Source organism: Lithobates pipiens, unplaced genomic scaffold, assembly GCF_037356315.1.
Source record: "Lithobates pipiens isolate NorthernLeopardFrog02 unplaced genomic scaffold, aLitPip1_a1.2 Scaffold_8, whole genome shotgun sequence".
In the NCBI taxonomy this organism is placed as follows: domain Eukaryota; kingdom Metazoa; phylum Chordata; class Amphibia; order Anura; family Ranidae; genus Lithobates; species Lithobates pipiens.
The window spans coordinates 289,974,868-289,992,764 of NW_027507903.1; the positions used below are offsets into that span (position 1 = coordinate 289,974,868).

At 46.1% G+C, this 17,897-nt stretch overlaps 1 protein-coding gene across 2 annotated transcripts in view; it reads left to right on the forward strand.

Moving 5' to 3' along the window:
• Positions 1 to 17,897, forward strand: part of CDHR2 (cadherin related family member 2) — a 225,239-nt gene that overhangs the window by 100,587 nt on the left and 106,755 nt on the right. For both annotated transcript variants that reach the window (XM_077472404.1, XM_077472405.1), the window contains exons 10-12: positions 5,451 to 5,526; positions 5,609 to 5,727; positions 10,805 to 11,035. In XM_077472404.1, the coding sequence (XP_077328530.1) occupies positions 5,451 to 5,526; positions 5,609 to 5,727; positions 10,805 to 11,035 (426 nt within the window). The remainder of the gene's footprint in view (positions 1 to 5,450; positions 5,527 to 5,608; positions 5,728 to 10,804; positions 11,036 to 17,897) is intronic.

A 17,897-nucleotide genomic window follows, 5' to 3' on the forward strand; every position in this document is an offset into this window, starting at 1 on the left:
GTTATGTGGGGGGTTGACAACGTTTTGTCCCTGTCTCCCAACTCCTATCCTGTGTTGTCACCCCGTTACTTATACCCATGTTATCTGCTTCCAATGGAGACTTTATTGTTCTCCATAGTTAGCTCCCTTTTTGGCTAATTCCTGCTAAATGAGCTCAAATTCAAGCCTTAAGTGGTCCTGCAAGCACGGCCCAGCTAAAAATTGACTGAGCCTGATGGAAATATATTGGGCGAACTGGGATTGCATTCTATGAGATGCAGTCACTGTTTGGCAGCACTGGCACTGGCAGCTGTGGCTACTGCACCTGCATGAATACTACAGCTGACAGTAGAGTTTTCTCCTTCTGTCTCATGGGCTATACAGCTGCAATTTAATCTGTCTATGGGAGTCTTAAATGGCAAAGAAATCCAAGTTCCTAGGACACATATCAGCTAGCCAGAAAAAAATTACACTGTCTTAACAATTTGCATTAAAAACTGCCTTGTCAAGGCCCCGCTGTATAGTGTGGTCCTAACTCTAATATATGGGAGCCTCCATGTAGCATATATATATATAGCAGTGGATAAATTAAGGCCAGGTATGTCAGGAGGGAGCCCACCCTCCAGGAGCCCACCCTCCCTTAAAGACACAGAGACACACTGCAAAATGGCAACTGAAGATATACAATGTGTCCCCATACCAAATGTTCTGCTGTTGTCATTAGAAGGAAGCCCGTCTTGAGCAAGGACATGTAGCTTGAGCTGGAAAAAGTGCATACGGACAGAAAGGGGTCAGTTTACCTAAGACAAATAGACTGTTTACTTTGCAAGGGAATTTTTTTTACAGGTCTTGGTAAATGAGGTGAATCTCTATTGATTTTTCTCATTCAATAATGTACATGCAAAAATACTGTTCTTTAATTCCTTGCTTGTGATTGATCATTCTTTGCATAGTGAAATTGCACCACATTCACTTAGCTCTGAGGTAGATTCTGTTGCAAAGTGCAACTACCCTTACAAGGTGATCAGCCTACTTGCCTTTAGTAACTCAACCCTAAACTGCCATAAAGAGGCAACTTCCTTCAAAGTAGAGCAGGTGCATTTTATTTACCTACATTTACCTACATTCTGCCTCAGCTAAGGTTCACATATGTACATGCTTGTTTCTATTTATTTGAATGGGCTGCTGTACCTGCAAGAAACACGGGGAAGACAGTCCCTGACCCCTTTTAACCGCTTGCCGACCAGCCACCGTCATTTTACTGTGGCAGGTCGGCACGATCCTGTGAACTGTCTTAGCTATATCTTGGCTAGTGGGATAGGGATAGCAGCGTTCGCTGCACTGTGGGGGTGCCGATGCTCGTCGCGGACGGTCGCGATGACCGCCGGCCATGAGCGATTTCGGGTACCAGTGGCAGAACAGGGATGTGTGTGTGTGTAAACACAGAAATCCCTGTTCTGTTCTGTGAGGAGAGACAGATCATGAGTTCCTAATAGCTAGGAACCAGGATCCGTCACTTCCTCTAGGTCAGTCAACTCCCCCTACAGTTAGAAACACACTGAGTGAACCCCGTAGTGTTAACCCCTTCCCTGCCAGTGGCATTTTTACAGTAATCAGTGCATTTTTATAGCACTGATCGCTGTATAAATGCCAATGGTCCCAAAAGTGTGTCAAAAGTGTTCAATGTGTCTGCCATAATGTCAAAGTCCTGATAAAAATCGCAGATGGCCCACATTACTAGTAAAAAAAAAAAAGATAATAAAAATGCTATAAATATATCCCAAAAAAAAAATAATAATAAAAATGCTATAAATATATCCCCTATTTTGTAGACGTTATAACTTTTGCGCAAACCAATCAATATACGCTTATTGCAATTTTTTTTTTTTTTTTTACCAAAAATATGTGGAAGGATACATATCGTCCTAAACTGAGAAAAAAATAGCTTTTTTAAAAAAAAATGGGGGTATTTATTATAGCAAAAAGTACAAAATATTGGGGGTTATTTACTAAAGGCAAATCCACTTTGCACTGCAAGTGCACTTGAAAGTGCACTAAAAGTGCACTTGAAAGTGCACTAAAAGTGCACTTGAAAGTGCACTAAAAGTGCACTTGGAAGTAAAGTCGCTGTAGATCCGAGGGGGACATGCAAGGAAAATAAAAAACAGCATTTTAGCTTGCACATGATTGGATGATAAAATCAGCAGAGCTTCCACTCATTTCAGATCTACCCCTTAGATTTAGAGTGACTGCACTTTCAAGTGCACTTGCAGTGCAAAGTGGATTTGCCTTTCGTAAATAACCTCCATTGCATGTTCAAAATTGTCAGTATCTTTTCGTTTATAGCGCAAAAAATAAAAACCGCAGAGACAATCAAATACCACCAAAAGAAAGCTCTATTTGTGGGAAAAAAAGGACATCAATTTTGTTTGGGTGCAGCCTCGTACGACCACGCAATTGTCACTTAAAGTGACGCAGTGCCAAATCGCAAAAAATGCCCCAGTCAATCAGCAGCCAAATCTTCCGGGGCTGAAGTGATTAACCACTTGCTTACTGGGCACTTAAACCCCCCTCCTGCCCAAACCAATTTTCAGCTTTCAGCGCTGATGCACTTTGAATGACAATTGCACGGCCATACAACACTGTACCCAAATGAAATTTTTATCATTTTTTTCCCACAAATAGAGCTTTCTTTTGGTGGTATTTAATTACAGTTGGGAGTTTTATTTTTTGCTAAACAAACAAAAAAAGATGCAAAAAAAAAAATCATGTTTAATAGTTTGTTATAAAATTTTGCAAACAGGTCATTTTTCTCCTTCATTGAAATGCGCTGATGAGGCGGCACTGGTGGGCACTGATGGGCGGCACTGGTGGGCGGCACTGGTGGGCACTGATAGGCGGCACTGGTGGGCACTGATAGGCGGCACTGGTGGACACTGATAGGCGGCACTGGTGGGCACTGATAGGCACAGTTAAGGTGACACTAACAGGCACAGATAAGGTGGCACCGATAGGCACAGATAAGGCAGTACTGATGGGCACAGATAAGGCGGCACTGATGGGCACTAATAGGTGGCATGGATGGGTGGCACTAAGGGGCACTGATAGGTACCACTGATAGATGGGACTGATGGGCACTGATAGGTGGCACTGATAGGTGGCTCTGATAGGTGGCACTGCTGGGCACTGATGGGCGGCACTGATGGGCACTGATGGGCACTGGTAGATGACACTGATGGGCACGGATATGTGGCACTGAGGTGCAGCAATGTTGTTGAGGCAGATAGTGGGCACTGATAGGTGGCACTGTGGGCACTGATAGGTGGCACTGTGGGCACTGATAGGTGGCACTGTGGGCACTGATAGGTGGCACTGTGGGTACTGATGTATGGCACTGTGGGCCCTGATAGGTTGCACAGTGGGCACTGATGTATGGCACTGCTGGGTGGCATTATGGGCACTGATGGGTGGCACTGCTGGGTGGCACTTTTTTAATTCTCTGGGGGTTACTGGCAGGGGGCAGGTGGGCACTGATACACTGGCCGTGATCGGGACTGATGTCCCGATCACGGCCGCCAGTGATCGGCTTTCTTTTTACCGGCTCTGTTTTGTCACATGATCAGCTGTCAATGGCTGACAGCTCATCACGTGGTAAGGGGTCGGGATCGACCCCTTGCTCGGATCAGTGATCAGGCGAGTCTCATTGGCAGGCCGCTCGTGCACGGGACGACATCAATAGACGTCGTCCCGGCAAAGGAGGTCCGCGCTGTAGCCGTCATTCGGCTATAGCGCGGATCTCAAGAGGTTAAAAATGCACAGCATGGAACCACATGGTGCTGCGGCACTATGAGCACAGGTGCCAATGCGTTTAAGAATGCATATTAAGAATCAATGGCACCCCAGGCTTCTGCTAAAGAGCAGCTCTTTTCTGTGTAAATGGGGAACGCACAAGATAATACGCACATTTGTGATCCGCATATATGTGACCCTAGGCTTATACCACCTGCAACATGAGGTACAATAGTGCTGTGAATGTAAATCTCTATTACCAATGGTGTGCACCGCTAATTTCAAAGTGCTCAAAGTGATTTAATGAATTCAATAACTAAACAAATTCCTAAATATAAATCACAGAATGAATAAAGTGCTACGTGCATAAAGTTGGGTCCATAAATATTGAGACATCGACACAATTCTAATCTTTTTGGCTCTATACACCACCACAATGGATTTGAAATGAAACAAACAAGATGTGCGATTGAGCATGCATTTCACTTGCTGAAGACAAAACTGAAGGGAAAATGCCCTAAGAACAAGCAGGAACTCAAGACAGTTGCAGTAGAGGCCTGACAAAGCATCACCAGGGATGTTTGATGGATGATTGTTAATCTGTCCCATTACTTTTGGTCCCCTAAAAAGTGGGAGGCACATATACAAACTGTTGTAATTCCTACACCATTCACCTGACTTGGATGTAAATACCCTCAAAGCTGAAAGTCTGCAGTTAAAGCACATCTTGTTTGTTTCATTTCAAATCCATTGTAGTGGTGTATAGAGACAAAAAGATTAGAATTGTGTCGATGTCCCAATATTTATGTACCTGACTGTATACACATCCATTAAGGTCCATGTGTTAAAAGCAGCTCCTGATGACTTCAGAGCGACGAAACGCGTTGGGCGGAGCTTGTTGGCATCACTTATGTCCACTTAGTCCTGGGCCTTGGAACACAAAACTTTGTTAGGAGCTGATATGCACATGTAGCTCATGTGATGCAAACCTCCTAATGTGAGTAATACACTGCTTGTTTTTAAACCATTTTAATAAACAAAATAATACTATGGACGCCCATCTGGCTTGTATTTCCCTCTGCATGTACGAGGTGGAGCATTAATGGAGCAGTGGTGATGAAAGGAGTGTCCAATCTACAGAATTGGATTTGCATATACAAAGCGCTGCTAACTTGCCTTTCTGGTGAGTGGAGACACAAAGGAGGGGAGCACGGAGTGTCTGCATCTGAAGCACAGGAGTTATATTGTTTGAAGCGCAGAGCACTTTTTTGCACTTAAATGCTATATATACATATATATATATATATATATATATGCATTTAAAGCATGTAGCACTCATTCTGCGATTTATAGATTTGTTTAGTTATTGATTTTATTGAATCACTTTGAGCACTTTGAAATGAGTGCAGCACACCATTGGTAATAGTTATTAAGTTAACCCTTCACAGGGCAAACCTAGTGCAGGCAGCTATAAAGCACATACCATAGCACAGGGAAGAGTACCTTTTTTGTAACATGTGACACAGTAAAATGCAATACTTTATATCATACATACGGTGAAGACAACATTTCTTTTAACACTTTTAGTGCAATCGAATGATCACCTGTTCTTAAGTTTAAATTAAACATCCTCTTTTCCTGTCTCATAATAAAACCCTTTATCACTGATATGTATTTTCTAGGGTGAATTAATTCTTAAAGTGTCAGCCATTGATGCAGACAGAGGAATTCTTGATACAATCTTATATTCCATCAATAGTAAGTATGCCAACTCCTGAAAGGGAATATTAGAGGTGTAAACAGGATATAGATTTTTCATTTTGATTTTGTTTGTCTTCAGGTTCCACAGTGAGTGATCTCTTCAGTATAGATACGTTGACTGGAGAAATTCGTATAAGTGGTGACATAGACAGAGAGGAATTATTGGATAATGATGAGCAAGTTATACTGACTGTGATGGTAAGTATCACATTTGAATTAATCTGAAACTACAGTTGTGTAAAGCAACATATACAGTGGTGTGAAAAAGTGTTTTCCCCCTTCCTCATTTCCTGTTCCTTTGCATGTTTGTCACACTTAAGTGTTTCGGAACATCAAACCAATTTAAACAATAGTCAAGGACAACACAAGTAAACACAAAATGCAATTTGTAAATGAAGGTGTTTATTATTAAAGGTGAAAAAAAATCCAAACCATCATGGCCCTGTGTGAAAAAGTGATTGCCCCCTAAACCTAATAACTGGTTGGGCCACCCTTAGCAGCAACAACTGCAACCAAGCATTTGTGATAACGTGCAATGAGGCTTTTACAGCGTCCTGGAGGAATTTTGGCCCACTCATCTTTGCAGAATTGTCCTAATTCAGTTACATTAGAGGGTTTTCGAGCATGAACGGCCTTTTTAAGGTCATACCACAACATCTCAATAGGATTCAGGTCAGGACTTTGGCTAGGCCACTCCAAAGTCTTCATTTTGTTTTTCTTCAGCCATTCGGTGGTGGACTTGCTGGTGTGTTTAGGATCATTGTCCTGCTGCAGAACCCAAGTTCGTTTCAGCTTGAGTACACGAACAGATGGTCGGACATTCTCCTTCAGGATCTCTTGGTAGACAGCAGAATTCATAGTTCCTTTTATCACGGCAAGTCTTCCAGGTCCTGAAGCAGCAAAACAGCCCCAGACCATCACACTACCACCACCATATTTTACTGTTGGTATAATGTTCTTTTTATGAAATGCAGTGTTCCTTCTACGCCAGATATACTTGGACACACACCTTCCAAAGAGTTCCACTTTTGTCTCATCGGTCCACAGAATGTTGTCCCAAAAGTCTTGGGGATCATCAAGATGTGTTGTGGAGAAATTGAGACAAGCTTTGATGTTCTTTTTGCTCAGCAGTGGTTTTCTCCTTGGAACTCTGCCATGCAGGCCATTTTTGCCCAGTCTTTTCCTGATGGTGGAGGCATGAACACTGACCTTAACTGAGGCAAGTGAGGCCTGCAGTTCCTTGGACGTTGTTGTGGGGTCTTTTGTGACCTCTTGGATGAGTCGTCGCTGCGCTCTTGGGGTAATTTTGGGCAGCCGGCCACTCCTGGGAAGGTTCACCACTGTTCCATGTCTTCGCCATTTGTGGATAATGGCTCTCACTGTGGTTCGCTGGATTCCCAAAGCTTTGGAAATGGCTTTATAACCCTTTCCAGACTGATAGATCTCAATTACTTTCTTTCTCAATTGTTCCTGAATTTCTTTGGGTCTCGGCATGATGTGTAGCTTTTAAGGATCTTCTGGTGGACCTTACTGTGTCAAGCAGCTCCTATTTAAGTGATGCCTTGATTGTGAACAGGTGTGGCAATAATCAGGCCTGGGTGTGGCTAGAGAAATTGAACTCAGGTGTGGACAACCACAGTTATAGTATGTTTTAACAAGGGGGGCAATCACTTTTTCACACAGGGCCATGATGGTTTGGATTTTTTTTCACCTTTAATAATAAACACCTTCATTTACAAATTGCATTTTGTGTTTACTTGTGTTGTCCTTGACTATTGTTTAAATTGGTTTGATGTTCCGAAACACTTAAGTGTGACAAACATGCAAAGGAACAGGAAATGAGGAAGGGGGCAAACACTTTTTCACACCACTGTAAAACATGGGGATACGGGCACTTTCACACTGGGGTGGGGGCGTTTGCAGTAAAGCGCCGCTAATACTAGTGGTGCTTTACCGCTGTAATAGCGGCACTTGTCGGCTGATAGCGGGGCGCTTTTAACCCCCGCTAGCGGTCAAGGAAAGGTTTAAAATCGCCACAAAGTGCCGCTGCTGAAGTGATTTGAGTTCAATGGCCAGGAGCAGTGGAGGAGTGGTGTATACAACGCTCCTCCACCACCCGAAAGATGCTGCTTGCTGGACTTTTTCTAACGTCCTGCAAGCACACTGCCCCAGTGTGAAAGCACTCTGGCTTTCACACTGGGGATGCAAGGGAGAAATTTTTTAGGTGCTTAATGGCCAAATACATCACTATTATAAGAGAATTAACCAGTAAACACAGAGTCTTTAAAAATAAAAGTTAATATATAACATGAGCCAAATGGAAAGGGAGAATTAAAGAAGCCTAATTTGGAAAATTGTCAAACCATTAAAGGCTAACTCCATCTTTTGCTTATGTTACATGTTACACCCATATATAGGGTATACGGCTCCATTCACATCTGCACGTTTCATGAATGTTACTGACTTTCGAAATGTGATCAGCAAACGCGTGTTTTCACGCGCAGCAAAACATGTGACAAACATGTTAAAGAAACACACCAACCTCTATGCCCAAAAAAGGTGCTTCTTTTGGAGCAACGGTCAGTTGATGCCTGTTGTGTGAAAAATACACACACAAAAAGCATACCTAGCAAATGCTAGATGTGATTGTAGCCTGACATGTAACATGTTGCTAAGCAAATCCACCCCCAGCCCTTTTAAAGTTGAATTACAGGCAGTCCTCAAGTTACAAACATCCGACTTACATACAACTCGTACTTAAGAATGGTGGCAGCATGACTTGGTGCTTACCGCATGCTGCCACCTCCTGTTCGGCAGACCTGTTAGCAATCCCATATCACTACATGGCCAGTTAACTCTTCCCTATTCTACCAAAAACTTCAAAATCATTTTTTGGGCTGGAGTTGCTGTTCCAGCTTACATACAGATCCAACTTAAGAACAAACCTACAGAATCTTGTTCATTGTGAAATTTACTGACAGGACACCAATTTTTTACTGGCAAAAATCATTACATTTACCGACAGAGCCACATTTTTTATTGACACTGAAAAAAGTACCTAAAAGTGCAGTTTTCAGTGCTAAACAGTGCAAATACCAATATTTAAACATGTAGTTAGTGCTATTAGCAATGTGTTTAAGTTACATAGAAGTCATAAACCATATTTCTCCATTTACGTGAAGGTCAGGCTAATTAATCCCATACAGCTTGTACCCCCATATATTACAGTCTGCAGGATTCCCTCTTACAGTGCAAAGGAATGCTGACATAAAGGGGAGCATTGCAGATCATGATCTAAGGAAAAACTTTGATGTAAAGGGTTGCTCTGGTGACCAGAGTCCACCTTATATCCGACTCCACTACTTTGCCCTTTACATCAGAACTTCCCTTTACATTAGGGTCCGCAGAGTTCCCTCTTGCAGTATAAGTGGGGAATTATTTCAGACCCTGATGTAGAGGGGAATGCTGGGAACTCTGAAGTGGGGGGGACTCTGGTGACCAGAGACCACCTTCCACAGAGTGAATACACAAAAGTAAGGGGGTGGGGGTTCCTGCTATAATAGGGAACCTTTATATCCGTTCCCCCTTACAATATTTGTATTCACCCTCCACCCTTACATCGGTGACCCCCCTCAAACTGGCCTAACGGCACTGTCACTGGCCTCCACTCAGGTGCACAATGCAGGGCTCAGTGAGATGGCTCCAGCTTGGTGGCTCTGGTTTTATTCTATAGTCTCCCCTCCACAGTCCACACATGTCTGACTTCTCCCGTGTCCCCCATCGCGGCAGTGTGCCCACTCTTGTCTCCTCTCCAGACCCCCTCAGAGACTGCAGACATGATAAAAGACAAGAGATGGTCAGAGATTGCGGACATGATACAGGAGGTGGTCAGAGGCTGCAGACATGATACAGGAGGTGGTCAGAGACTGTGCGGACATGATCCTGGAGGTGAACAGAGGCTGTAGACATGGTACTCGAGGTGGTCAGAGGCTACGGACATGGTACAGAAAGTGGTCAGAGGCTGCATGGACATGGTATAAGAGGTGATCAGAGGCTGCGGACATAGTACAGGAGGTGGTCAGAAGCTGCAGACATGGTACAGGAGGTGGTCAGAAGCTGCCGACATGATACAGGAGGTGGTCAGAGGCTGCGGACATGATACAAGAGAAGCTTAGAGGCTACCTGGACATGGTAATGTCCTCCCCACCCCCTCACAGTAGTTTCCTGCTTTGTCCCCCTTCATATTACCTCTCCACATCAGTGGCCTCCTGTGCCCCTTTCACCTCTCCACAGGCCCATCAGTATCCTCCTCTGCCCCCTTCGCCTCCCACAGTAATGTCTTCCTCTGCCCCCTTCACCCCCCACAGTAGTGTCCTCCTCTGCCCCCTTTATATTACCCCCTTACTTGAGTGTGCCTTCCATTCAAAAATGGTGCCAGGATGGGACCATCACGTCACTGCGCATGCGCCGCTTGGCTGAAAATGGGAAAGCGTGTACGAGCTTTCCGGAGCCCAGCAATTGCGTGTGCAATTGCAGAGTCGCCCACAGCAATCATTTTTATTGGCGCCGCTGCCCGTAACAGGCATTTATGGGCAGCTCAAAAATGTGCTGAAAGTTACGGGCTGTCTGTAAAGTAATGGGTGGTTGGCAACTCTGCTGTATACATAATTTTAGTTGTACATGATTGGTTATTCTTTGCATTGTGAAATGTCACCACATTCACTAAGCTCTATTCATTGCAGTGTAACTTCCCTACCAACTTATTTGCTTTTAGTAAATTAACCCAATTGTGTCCAGTTTCTTTCCTCATCCTAGATTGCAAACTCATATTGGGGGGTCTCTTTTCCCCATTTGTATTATATCTTTGTACTTGACATTGTCTATAGTTTGTAAATACCACTTTTTCACTTTTGTACATCACTGTCTAACATAAATATAAGACATTCATAATAATCCCTTAGTTACAATGTTTCCGGTAAATATTATCCTGTGCCTGTTATATTTGTTTAAACTCATAGGTAAATATAAAAATACACACAATTTAAAAAATCAATGCAAACATTTCTTGTGGCTTCATATTAATTATTTAGATTCATCTTTTTAAAACTTGTGGTTTCTGTATATAAGGAAATGTGAATTTCTTTTTAAATAATTAACCATTTTGCAAGGTTAAATATCTAAAAATGTTATAGTGTATTTAATTTAGCAGAAAAGCTACACTACCACTTAATGTTTGGTTTCCATTTTAATAGCTATTTTGTTCTATTTTGTACAGGCCCGAGAACAGAATTTAAGTATACATGGACAAAATGCAACGGCTACTACAACTGTTACAATCCGTGTATTAGATATAAATGATAATAAACCCGAATTCTACAACTGTGAAGTAACTGATTGTAATTTCAAAACTGACCATGCAACAAACTTCTATGGAGAAATAGAGGAACATTCATCTGTGCGGGTACCGGTGGCAAATCTTACCATCACTGCTAATGACCCTGATAAGGTACTTCTTGATGTTTATCACTAGATGACTTATTTAATGCCTATGGGCCTGTATTGGCAAATGCTCAAGTGAACTGACATAGAATTTTGAAACTTGGTCCCACTAGATGACCATGAGATTGATGTTATCTTTTTTTTTTAATCATAAAAAGATTTTATTGTGCATAAAATAGAAGATACAGACATTTGTAAAAGGCATAACGCACTAAAAGTACCATGTACAAGGTTATACATTGAGGTAGGATGAACCATCTCACAATAAGTGTAAATGTCAGCGTATTATCAGACTTCAAACTAAAGATAACACAAAAAAACTTAGAACATATATCCCCCTCAGTATACTATCCATTAATGTACAAGAAGAAAAAAGGAATCCAGAACAAACAAAATGACTCCCAAAACATTATCCAAGGAAATCTAAGCAAGAATCATTATTCCTAAGCCTGTCTGTAAAGGTCAAGGCTAGTGCTCTCCTATTTTCTCATCTAGACCTGGGGCAGTCTGGTAAGAACAAATTGTAGAGGGACCACCTCAGGATTCTCCAGCCATTCTTGACAGATTTCGGTAAATTTACCTAACACATTTCTATGCTTATATGCAATCTTTTCCCTAAGTATTCACCTGTTGTATCCATTGAGTAGATGTGGGGGCTCTGGGGGTGGGGGTAGCCAAAACCTTGCAATCAGCTTTCTAACTAGATAAAACAATCTAGTCAAAGCAACATATATAGAAGGAGGATATAACTCCTCCACGAGGCCACCCAATAGACAAGTAACCGGATCCATCAACAGCTGTATATGATAAACCTTATTAATGATCTCAGCAATCTCATTCTAGTAGCGTACCAGTTTAGGGCATTCCCAGAGTAGATGACTCAAAGTACCCTCATGTAACTGACACTTTGGGCACAAGGGAGAGTCTCTCCTTCCCAATTTTATAATTGTATTGGGGTCCTATACACCCTGTGGAGAATAAATAAGTGTGACAATTTTTGAGCCACAGAGACTTAAACTAGGGGGGCAATCACCAAAATCTGTTCCCAGCTATCTCCATCTATAGGGCCAACATCCGATTTGTACCTCTCCCTACAGGGTAGCAGATCTGGAGCTTGGATATGGGCTAACAGGCAGGTATATATATATATATATATATATATATATATATATATATATATATATATATATATATATATATATATATATATATATATATATATATATATATATATACAATAAATAGTTCCCTTTTTGTCTATGCTATTAAACAGAGGGGAGGAAATCAGAATTATCAAAGCGCATGATGGAGCTTCTACTCTGTACTCTCATGGCGTTCCGCAGCTGAAAATACATAAAGTAGAAATTTGGTACCAAAGGGAACTCTGATCTTAATTGAGTAAAGGACTTCACCACTGTACCTTCAGACAACTGGGACATGTACTTAATCCTGGCTGCTTTCCAGATAGAATGAGTCAACAATTTCTCGAATTCAGGATAGGATCTGTTACCCCAGTGCAGTCCAGAAAGCCCTCAGTGCCCAGACTTCTCTTCAACTCTGTCCAGAGTCTCCAAAGCAAATCTACAGTTGGGCACCCAGGTGGGACCCCTGGAAGGCCCATTTCCATCTGGGACATTGCAGAGTACTCCACAAGGGAATGAATCAGCAAGGTCCTGGAAGGGTCGGCTACCACTGATAAATCCCATCCTGTAAAATTCTGCAGTTGCACAGCCAAAAAATAGGTGAAAGAGTGCGGGACAGCCATTCCCCCTGTTCTTTAGGGTATTGCAATGTAGTTGTTTAATTCAGGACAGGCCATTCTTCCATATTAATGCTCTGTACTGGGACTTTATATGAGTGAACCAATAGCTAGGTATCCAAATGGGCGCATTGCGAAGCACAAACAACTGCTGCGGTGCCCACACCATTTTAATGAGATTGGCTCTGCCTGTAACCGACAGTAGAAGTTTGCACCAGCTCGCACATTTAAGCTTACATTTTTGTAGAATATGTTTCAAATTTAAAGAAATATAGTCTCTAGGGTTTCCGGTCACCTCAATTCCCAAATATCGAAATGACTGATCTACTTCAACCTGAAACGATTCGGGTACGGCAGATTCCAGGGGGTCTAGTAAAAGGAGAGAGGATTTGTGCCAATTCATGGTAAATCCAGAGTACTGTCCAAACCGTTCTATGAGAGATGCATAACAGCCTTTAAAGAATCTACCACATCCCCCAGGTATATCCAAATATCATCAGCATAAAGGGAGATTTTATCCTCCCTCTCCCCTGATGAAACCCCACAATATCTGGAGAGGTCCGGCCATAGCTGCCAATGATTCCAACGTATTCTGACCTGAAGAGCCACATAGAGTAGCTGCACTCATGCAAGAAAGGACTTTCCAACTCAGGATTTTCTCAAAACTAGACAAAGGTATTTACACTCAATGCTGTTAAAAGCTTTGGAAGCGTTGAGGGAGAACGCTGCCCTATTTCCATGATTATCCACCGGCAACTGGATATTCAGGAATAAACAGCATATATTGAGCGCAGTAGACTGAGCCAGTATGAAACCCGACTGATCCAAATGCACCAAAACCTGAGACAACTCCCACCAATCTCGTGGCCAGAACCCTAGCTAGTAATTTAACATCTGAGTTTATAAGAGAAATGGGCCTATACATGTCGGGTAGCAACGGATTCTTACCAGGCTTGGGTATTACCACTATGACTGCCTCGTTCATAGATTGAGGGAGACTTCCAGATCAGACTGCAGCATTCAGAGTATCTTAAAGGAGAGGGAGAAGTGGTTCACTATATTTTTATAGACCTTAGCTGGGAGGCCATCCGTGCCTGGGCATTTACTGTTAGCCTATTGCCTCAGTGAGTTCCTCGAGGGTAAGGGGGGCATTTAATATCATGCGGCCACCTGTAGACAGGACTGGAAGAGAGCATTGATCTAAAGAATCCTCCAATTCCATCTCCATGGGAGAGACCTTAGAGGTATATACATCCTCAAAATAGTCCCCAAATACTAATGCTACCCCATCCGGGCCATGAAGAATTGTCCTTAATAATGCTCTGTGTGAGGTAGAGTAGCAGGAATAACATCTCTTGTCTGGATATCTGTCCCTCCATACATCCCCCAAGCCAAGCTCAAAAATCAGTCTTGCAAATGAGGTAGCAGGGCTTCCGGGTTTCCCTCCAGGAGGCGAGAACTTGTCTAACTTCTTATCCAGAAGATTATTAAAATCCCCCAAAACCCATAGTGGTATATCGGGATAGGGGGCCATAAATTGCACTAAATAATTTAAGCTGTCCATGGAGAAGGGTGGTGTCAGGGAATTGTTAGACCAGACTGTGTGGACTGCACAGAGGAAACCCAGAACGAATGTGAATGAAAATAACAAGTGTTTATTATAAAAGAAAGTGAAAACATACAGTGCACAACCAACCACAACAGCAAGAAATATATATACAATAAATGGGAACTACCGGAGACGTCAATGAAAGCCAGGCCGAGGTCATATACCGGGGAATCAGTCAATGGGTAAGGACGGATGGATCGGCTGCAGAGCAGGGATCTAGGTAGCAGGAGGGACAACAGGTCCAGGATGGGCTCAGGATAGGAAAGGGACAGATCAGGTAGATACAGGGTACAGGGTTCAGGGTACAGGGTTCAGGGTACAGGGTTCAGGGTTCAGGGTTCAGGGTTCAGGTTCAGGTTCAGGTTCAGGTTCAGGTTCCAGCGGTCAGGGCACTTGCAGAGAGAGATACCAAGGCAAAGCATATTAGCGCTTGCCGGGTATATATAAGACTGATGATTAATCTCACGTGACAGCTGATCGGAGCAGATGCTGTCTGCTCCACACTGCCGGAGTACACCCGCTGGTGAGCGCCGGTACTACAGTCCAAAAGATAAACAGCGCCACCAACGGGTGGACCTTTTCATGACAGTACCCCCCCTCAAAGGAGCGGCCTCCGGACGCTCCAACTAGGTGTAATTGTCCCAGGTTAATGGCCTCAAACCACACCATGGATGAGGGCACGTCAAGCTGGGTACCGGGCACGTCAGGGCAGACGGCGGGCACGTCAGGGCAGACAGTGGGCACGTCAGGGCAGACAGCGGGCACGTCAGGGCAGACAGCGGGCACCGACTCCGCAGACTGAGTAGCGGACACCGAAACTTCAGGCTGAGACATGGGCACTTCAGACTGGAACATCAGTATCCAAGCATCAGGCTGGGAAGCTGGCACATCAGGCTGGAGATACGGCACATCAGACTGGGAGGCAGAGACATCAGGCTGGCAAGCAGAGACATCAGGCTGGCAAGCAGAGACATCAGGCTGGCAAGCAGAGACATCAAGCTGGCAAGCTGGAACATCAGGCTGGCAAGCAAGGACAACAGATTGACAAGCAGGGGCACCAGGCTGACAAGCAGGGGCACCAGGCTGGAAAGCTGGAACGTCAGACCAGAAAGCTGGAACGTCAGGCCGGAAAGCTGGAACGTCAGGCCGGAAAGCTGGAACGTCAGGCCGGAAAGCTGGAACGTCAGGCCGGAAAGCTGGGGCATCAATTTGGCAAGCCGGCACATCAGACTGGCAAGCTGGCACATCGGGCTGGAAGGCAGGCAGCGACACATCAGGCTGGAAGGCGGGCAGCGGCACGTCAGGCTGGAAGGCGGGCAGCGGCACGTCAGGCTGGAAGGCGGGCACTGGGATGTCAGGCTGGAAGGCAGGCACATCAGGCTGGACAGTAGGCACATCAGACTGGAAGGCAATGGACTGGTAGGCCGGGGCATCAGACTGGAAGACATCAGACTGGAAGGCCGGGGCATCAGACTGGAAGGCATCAGACTGGAAGGCCGGGGCATCAGACTGGAAGGCCGGGGCATCAGACTGGAAGGCATCAGACTGGAAGGCCGGGTCATCAGACTGGAAGGCATCAGACTGGAAGGCCGGGTCATCAGACTGGAAGGCCGGGGCATCAGACTGGAAGGCATCAGACTGAAAGGCCGGGGCATCAGACTGGAAGGCATCAGACTGGAAGGCCGGGTCATCAGACTGGAAGGCCGGGGCATCAGACTGGAAGGCATCGGACTGGAAGGCCGGGGCATCAGACTGGAAGGCATCGGACTGGAAGGCCGGGGCATCAGACTGGAAGGCATCAGACTGGAAGGCCGGGGCATCAGACTGGAAGGCATCAGACTGGAAGGCCGGGGCATCAGACTGGAAGGCCGGGGCATCAGACTGGAAGGCATCAGACTGGAAGGCCGGGGCATCAGACTGGAAGGCGTCAGACTGGAAGGCCGGGGCATCAGACTGGAAGACGTCAGACTGGAAGGCCGGGGCATCAGACTGGAAGACGTCAGACTGGAAGGCCGGGGCATCAGACTGGAAGACGTCAGACTGGAAGGCCGGGGCATCAGACTGCAAGACGTCAGACTGGAAGGCCGGGACATCAGGCTGCAAGGCGTCTGGCTGGAAGGCCGGGACATCAGGCTGCAAGGCGTCTGGCTGGAAGGCCGGGACATCAGGCTGCAAGGCGTCTGGCTGGAAGGCCGGGACATCAGGCTGCAAGGCGTCTGGCTGGAAGGCCGGGACATCAGGCTGCAAGGCGTCTGGCTGGAGGGCCGGGACATCAGGCTGGAAGGCCGGGACATCAGGCTGGAAGGCGTCTGGCTGGAAGGCCGGGACATCAGGCTGGAAGGCGTCTGGCTGAAAGGCCGGGACATCAGGCTGGAAGGCGTCTGGCTGAAAGGCCGGGACATCAGGCTGGAAGGCGTCTGGCTGGAAGGCCGGGACATCAGGCTGGAAGGCGTCTGGCTGGAAGGCCGGGACATCAGGCTGGAAGGCGTCTGGCTGGAAGGCCGGGACATCAGGCTGGAAGGCGTCTGGCTGGAAGGCCGGGACATCAGGCTGGAAGGCGTCTGGCTGGAAGGCCGGGACATCAGGCTGGAAGGCGTCTGGCTGGAAGGCCGGGACATCAGGCTGGAAGGCGTCTGGCTGGAAGGCCGGGACATCAGGCTGGAAGGCGTCTGGCTGGAAGGCCGGGACATCAGGCTGGAAGGCGTCTGGCTGGAAGGCCGGGACATCAGGCTGGAAGGCGTCTGGCTGGAGGGCCGGGACATCAGGCTGGAAGGCGTCTGGCTGGAAGGCCGGGACATCAGGCTGGAAGGCGTCTGGCTGGAAGGCCGGGACATCAGGCTGGAAGGCGTCTGGCTGGAAGGCCGGGACATCAGGCTGGAAGGCGTCTGGCTGGAAGGCCGGGACATCAGGCTGGAAGGCGTCTGGCTGGAAGGCCGGGACATCAGGCTGAAAGGCGTCTGGCTGGAAGGCCGGGACATCAGGCTGGAAGGCGTCTGGCTGGAAGGCCGGGACATCAGGCTGGAAGGCAGGTGGCACGACATCAGACTGGAAGGCAGGTGGCACGACATCAGACTGGAAGGCAGGTGGCACGACATCAGACTGGAAGGCAGGTGGCGCGACATCAGACTGGAAGGCAGGTGGCGCGACATCAGACTGGAAGGCAGGTGGCACGACATCAGACTGGAAGGCAGGTGGCACGACATCAGACTGGAAGGCAGGTGGCACGACATCAGACTGGAAGGCAGGTGGCACGACATCAGACTGGAAGGCAGGTGGCACGACATCAGACTGGAAGGCAGGTGGCGCGACTTCAGACTGGAAGGCAGGTGGCGCGACATCAGACTGGAAAGCAGGTGGCGCGACATCAGACTGGAAGGCAGGTGGCACAACATCAGACTGGAAGGCAGGTGGCACAACATCAGACTGGAAGGCAGGTGGCACAACATCAGACTGGAAGGCAGGTGGCACGACATCAGACTGGAAGGCAGGCGGCACAACATC